At 35.9% G+C, this 6,665-nt stretch overlaps 1 protein-coding gene across 3 annotated transcripts; it reads right to left on the bottom strand.

Moving 5' to 3' along the window:
- Window positions 1–361: 361 nt before the first annotated feature.
- On the bottom strand, window positions 362–5,077 carry LOC110807294 (ARM repeat superfamily protein). Of its 3 annotated transcripts, none has more exons than XM_022032381.2 (7): window positions 4,821–5,077; window positions 4,158–4,234; window positions 3,845–3,881; window positions 2,298–2,371; window positions 2,082–2,175; window positions 1,855–1,937; window positions 362–783 (listed from the first exon to the last, which is right to left on the bottom strand). In XM_022032381.2, the coding sequence occupies exons 2-7, from the start codon at window positions 4,227–4,229 to the stop codon at window positions 607–609; spliced, it is 537 nt and encodes a 178-aa protein (XP_021888073.1). In that variant the 5' UTR covers window positions 4,230–4,234; window positions 4,821–5,077; the 3' UTR covers window positions 362–606. The 3 variants fall into 3 exon arrangements, with proteins under 3 accessions (XP_021888073.1, XP_021888072.1, XP_021888071.1); XM_022032380.2 differs by having other exon boundaries at window positions 4,158–4,255; XM_022032379.2 differs by having other exon boundaries at window positions 4,158–4,239; window positions 4,821–5,076.
- Between the last annotated feature and the right edge of the window lie 1,588 nt (window positions 5,078–6,665).

Here is a 6,665-nt window from a genome sequence, read left to right on the forward strand (position 1 = left end):
GTATCCCCTCCTCATATTCTGAATATATATTATATGTAAAAAAAATTATTGATCACAATTTTTTCGGTGTTTTGAAAGGAGAGAAATGTAAAAGCCTTCCAAAGGGTAAAATTAAAGAGGATAATGATTTTGATTACTCTTTGATTTTTTGTTATTAGATCATACTTTGTACTCTATATAAAAGTTAGTGATAGATGCGTAAAAATCTTGTATGTGAATTAACATCTTCATATCAAATCAATTGTGTTATTACATAAGATTCTTTTTCGTATTTACATATATATATATACTAGAGCATATGAAATGATATATTTTTTTTAAATAAAGAAAGGAGATCGACATTTTCGTATTGATGACTCAGTTCGATAAGTCCAAATATTTTCATTGATTCCTAGCCTATACATTTTGACAATCTCTATACCCAGAAAATCTGTGTGTGTGAAAACGAAGGGGCAAAAATTCAACACAGTTGCCTCTTTCTGTATACTTACTGATCCGAATTATTACCAGATTAAAGATGGATTAAAGTGAGAAGTAATAGAGATAGCCGGGAGAAGGAAATATCAGTTTAATAAACTCTTACTAGGAAGTAGACCTTATCTGATCTCAGTCCTTTCCGTAGACGTACTTGTCCAGAAATGCTTTGGCCAGATTACTGAAGCTCACACTTACGGATTCAGCAGCAGCATATTTTTCAATAACATCGACCACTTCCTGCTTCAAAATATCCTCTCTGCTCGATTCGTTACACAGATAATAAAGAGCCCCAAGAGCATAGTTTACCTAGCAATCACGAAAAAAATTTAAAATGTACACATATGTATTATTTCTGTCTGTTCAGAATATCCTCTTTGCTTGATTTGTTACACAAATAACACCACGAGCATAATTTACCTAGCAAACATGAGATAGTTTTAGCACATGCATGCAAGTAGTTTTAGTTTGTCGAGCTGGCCAAAAACAAGATTCCAGCAAGAGTGCTTAGTCCATTGTTTAAGTCAACTAGAAGGAGATGAAGCAAAGAGTAGCCACAGCAACAGGCCAAAAACACTTCCTTGAATTCTTCTGAATTTGGCCAGTCAAACTCAGTTCGAGTTCAATCAAAACTGAATTCGAGCGTGAAATTTTCAATTAACTAAATAAGATGAACTTGAGCACGAAGATATTTTGTTCAAAAGCCCATGAAAGTGCTTGTTATCCAACTAATAAGTTAAATATATTATGTACAGTTTCATAAAAATTTACTAATATTTTACATGATAAAAGATATAGATATTAAACAAAAGTTTGTCAAGTTTGATTTTGTAAGGTTTAATATTATTTGAACTCAAAGTCGAGCTCATTTAGGCTAGACTTCTTACCTAACTATTTTTGAGGCAAGTTCGAACTCTTTGCTTCTTTAGAAGAAAACCAATTTTAAAGTTCCAATTACTCTTCCAGTTTAAGTCAAGGTTGATACTTGAAAAAATAAACTCAAGTGATTGGATATTCAAATCAACTTGGCTCATTTCCATCCTTAACAGAGAGCTTTAGAAGGAACAACTCAGGACACCCCTTGTCATAGGGATGTTGACCTTAAGTTTGGGGGTTTATTGGTCATAGTCTCACTAACAAGCGAGTGCTAGGGATGTTGACCCTAGGTTTGGGGTTTAGTGGTCATATTCTCACTAACAAGCCAACGCTCATATAGAATTATACTTCTGGTTATAATAATCTTGCTCATTTTCTTTGATAGAAATGCCTCTAGTACAAGAAGTCAACCTATAGTTTCTGTCAAATATTGAAGTTGATAAAGTTAAATCCCCAAGAACCAAAATCTAGGGCTAAAAGAAAGACCAAAACAACACCACTTACAGTGTTTCTAACTGGGCTTGACAAACAATTTATAACTAGAGGAATTCCACCACACTGGATGACAACCGCGACATTCACTGGATCTGAAATAATGGGAAACAGAGAAGGAATAAGAATATATTGATGCAATGGAGACTAGTTGCTCATAATTAAAATGGAAAAATGCCAAAAAAGAATTTTGTATATATACACTAACCTTGAAGTCTACAAGAACTAGGTGGACTTACCAGCACAAGAGTTGCAGATGCCTCCAATCCCAAATTCAACTAGTTTCTCATTTGGTTCTGTTATGCAGTCTAGGAAAAGTTCCAAAACATTTAGCTGTTTAAAAATAAAAGAAAAGAAGATACAAACATGCACATAAGTTTAGCACTTCAAAGACTACACAAAATTTCACGAAAAACGTTCGGCTCTGCAAATAACACAAAATAAATGTTTTCAACCTGCCGTAAGAATGAATAGTTGTAGGGATCATAAGCAAAGTTTGCTAGATTTGCAACAATCTTGTCTTTTGTTTCTGCAAATAGAAAATCAATTAGTTTATTAATAACATGGAATCAGGACGAATACTTTAATACCACAAAAAAAAAGAAAGCAAAAATAAATGAAATTGTGTCTCTGCCCATTGTCAGTTGTACATCGAGCAGAACCCAGATTTGAAGCTACAATGTTTCAATTGCGGGAATTCTACCATTTGAAATGGCAAAAGCTATCATCTAATCAAACATCTTATGCAGATATGAATTTGTTTTCCAGCCAAAGCAACAAGAAAAAAAAATATAGATATATATAGTGACATGACATGGAAAACATATTGAAATAGTAACATGATATACCATTAACTCATTTTATAAGCAAAAAAAGGTAAGCAGTAATCTAGAAATCCTTTTTCTCAATTAGATTATTATTCGCACTTTTACATTATCTATAGAAATTATGTAACATCTACAAATTTCCAAACGAGTAATGGTCCCCTGTTGACACCTTTTGGTTTCAGTAAGTGCCATCATCTTGAGGCTTGGCCAAATAGGCACAACCATCAAGAAGAAGAAAAGGAAACTCAAACAAAATCTAGCTTCTTTCTTAACAGGGAATTATTGCTGTTGCAAAGCAACACAGATATATTAAAGTCAAATCTGAGGGAGGAAGAGGGAACATATTGCACACCAGGCCCCAACAACTCAACAATAAGTTCTTAGTAAGTAGTAAATTCTCTGAAAATGAGCCACAGCTCAACAATTAGGATACATGCTCTCTCCTTGCAATTTTCATTTTTTTAATAGAAAAATAGACACACACACAAACATGTCTATATTATCAAGGAAAGACAATAGAAAGAATGAGGATAAGATGACCTCACACAGAAAGAAAAAAAAATCAAGAAAGAACAAAAGAGGAAAAGGCACTGGTAATATAGCCTACCATTTTCTTTGCAAAGTGCATAAAGGTAATGCCTGAAAGAACTCAAGTGCCTTAACCCATACAGAGGCCATGAAAAGCACTTGCCCCAATAACAAGAGTATGGTTAACTCAATGATTAAAAACTAAAATTCCACTCCATTATAGAACCTAACGTCCAACAAGATTGACTCTCTTCAGTTTAAGTCATTGTCCTTCAAAAAGAACTTTTTCCTTATATCACTTGTTCCAAGCATTTCCTTCCAGATTAGAATTCAGTGTTTATCTCGGCCCATACTCTGATTCAAGACACTAAAAACAAATGAAAATAAAACACTAAAAACACAGCAACGTTTGGTGTTTGCTGGAAATAACATGTCCACATAGCAAGCTAAGACAACACAATAAGAAAAATGAGAATAGCTGAAACTACTAAAATTTTTGTCCACAATTCAGAGAAATAGGTTACCGCTGGTGTGAGTTCCTTGTACCAAACCAGCAACAAAGTAGAAATTTATGCAATGGAAAGAAAAATGTTTGGAGCATAATTTAACAGTTAAAGATATAATACTCTAATTTAAGAGCAGCATACCTTCATCAGTTGCATTCTGAAACTGACTCACCAATTCCTAGAACCAAACAGGAAATAGACCTCAGTATCCTTAAGTGGAGTATCTTTGCAATTTGACACAAAAGACACATCAACCAGCTTTTTGCAAGGTCTTAAAATTTGTATTGCAAAAATAAGGATAAAAATAGCCTTCTTGGTCAAATAAAGAGAAAGAAGGAAACATTCATTTTGCTGGCATTTTTACGTTTGTTGTAGCTCTTTATCTAACTTATAGTCCAACAAAGCTAAAAGGACTCCTCGTTAAAGCAATAAAATCAGAAACAGAGTGTAGTACCTGCAGATATTGCATCCTAGGGGTTCCATATTTCCCAGTACGTTCTTCTTGCCTTCGATGATTGGTAAACATGTAGGCTTTTCTAGTAAAAAATTGAACTAGAAACATAAAGAACCATCCAACAAATCTGCCATCATTACAAATTTATATTGCCCATTGCAGAGTGTAGAAACATATATACTAAGCAACTACTTAATCTAATAAAAGCATTCCTAATTTCTATCTTTAGGGAGAAAAAATATCCTACTAAATAAGAAAAGAAAAAATCGAAGGGACAATTTTGCTTCGGTGATAAACATCACAAACCTATTTTCAGCATGGTATCCAATTACCCTAATTGTACTAAAATTTCAAAATATGTGCCTAAACAAAATTTCAACTAGCACTAAAAAAACTTCTATTATCATTTATCTAACTCCCACCAAAATTCAATACTTCATTTCCACCCACAAAAATCCAGTTAAAACAGCGCATTCCGCCTTCAATCTCGACAACACAATGAACCAATGCTACATTTTTTGAAAATTTTATGCGAAAAATGGATCACATACCAGCAATCAATCTACTCCACCTTCACTAACCACAAGAAAATTAACTAGCAAGAAGATTCATTGGCAAGTTCAATTACACAAATAAATGCCATGAGATAGAGAAGAGAAATACCTGGTGTCCGCCGTATCCTTCCACGCAACCCAAGGAAAGACCTAAACTGCGCGAATATTAAAGGACCGGAAAAAGGAAAACCGAAAGACGAGGATACGGCGAGGATAGAAAGAGGAGAAGGCAGAAGTTCCGGTGACTATGGCTGATGGCTGGATTGACTTGGCGCGAAAATGAGAAACCGGGCGGCGGGTAGCGGCGGCGGTGAGCGTTGCTAGAGTCAATGATATTCACGAATTAAGCCCGATTTGAATTAAGCCCAATATTTTTTTATTAAAAAAAAAACTAAAAAATAAAAATTCATTGTACTTTCCTTAGGCGCTCTTATTTTTTATCTTTTTAATTTTTTTTAAGAAATTCAAAAATTTTGAGGACAAATTAGATTCGTGTCAAACTCTTATTGGTCAGATTATCACCTCACAAAAAATTAAAATATCCAACAGTATTAACAAGTAAATAATTTGCTTTTGTTTATTTTTTATTTCTACGTTAACAGCTCTTGTATTTTCTACAAATTTTATTTACCAATGATAATGAATAATTAAGTTTACGTAGTCAATTAAAAAATATAATTAATTTTATAAATCTTAACTTTAGAACATAAAATAAAACATTAAATAACATAAGTGTTTATGTAATTATAAATTACATTGCATTTGAATTTATATATCCCAAACACAGTTTTGCTTCGTTGACTTGCAAATAATTATATTTTATTAAATCATATGCATCAATCATTACTTATATTGAAAACATAAAGAGTTGACTTTCAATGTAGTGACTAGAAATAAAAAATAAAAATAAAAAAATATAAAAAAAATATAGGTAGGAAACGACGCCGTTTTAAAGAGGGGAAAAAAACGACGTCGTTTTGGGATGGAGGAAAACGACAACGTTTTGAGTAAGCTGGTAGGGTATAAAGAGAGGTCGGGAAAGGGAGAAGAGGGAAGAAAAAAAAAAGAGAAAATGAGAGAAGGAAGAGAGCGGGAAGGAGGAAAAGAAGAAGGGAATGAAGGTTCTAGAAGGAGAGAAAAGAGAGTCGGAGCGGAGGGGAGCGAGAAGGGAGAGAGAAGAAGGCCGTGGACGGACGACGATACCGGCAGAAGGAAGGAAGATGGAAACGGGAGGTACGGTGAAAATTTCAATTGCTTTGGTGTGGTGTGAGTTATGAACTTTTTGCAGGTTGCGGAGTCCGTAGGTGGTGTGACGGAGCTGAGAGGTGGAGGTAGGCGATAGAGTGTGGGATTATTCCGCACGTTCGCGGAGGAGGCAGGGGGAAGCGAGAGGATGGCGATGTTTGGGGCGTACGGGGAACCGTGGGGGAAAATGGAGGTTGTGCGAGTAGCACATAGGGAGGACCAATGGGAGGAAGAGTGAGTGAGAAATCTAGTGAGTGTAGGGGGGGAAATCTGAGATAATAGAAAGAGGTGTGTGCGTAGGTGGAGGCGCGGAGGGAGTCGCGAGGGGAAGGCGACGTATTTAGTGAGCGTACAGTGGAAGGGGTGAGTGTACGGATTGAGACAGAGTGAGTCGAGAGGTTTCTAACCGCCCTAGGGAGGCAAAAGTATAAAGGAAGCGGGAGGAGGCAGAAGGATAGGGGAAGTGGAGCGTGAGGGTGGTGGGTGAGAGAAGAGTACTGGATTGTACGGTGGAGAGGACTACTATATAGGAATCGGGGAGTGATGAGGTTCGGATGAGGGAGGAGGTGTAACATAACAGTAGAGGGAGGTAAGTTGCAGGGGGGCGGAGAGTGTAGTTGCTTGGAATTAGAATGGCGCAAGAGTAGATGGTAACGTGTGGTTTAGGATGGGAGAGTAGGGGCATGTTGGTGAGGTGTAGTGTGAGTCG

This window comes from Carica papaya, chromosome 1 (assembly GCF_054855325.1).
Source record: "Carica papaya isolate Zhongbai chromosome 1, ASM5485532v1, whole genome shotgun sequence".
NCBI classification, from domain to species: Eukaryota; Viridiplantae; Streptophyta; class Magnoliopsida; order Brassicales; family Caricaceae; genus Carica; species Carica papaya.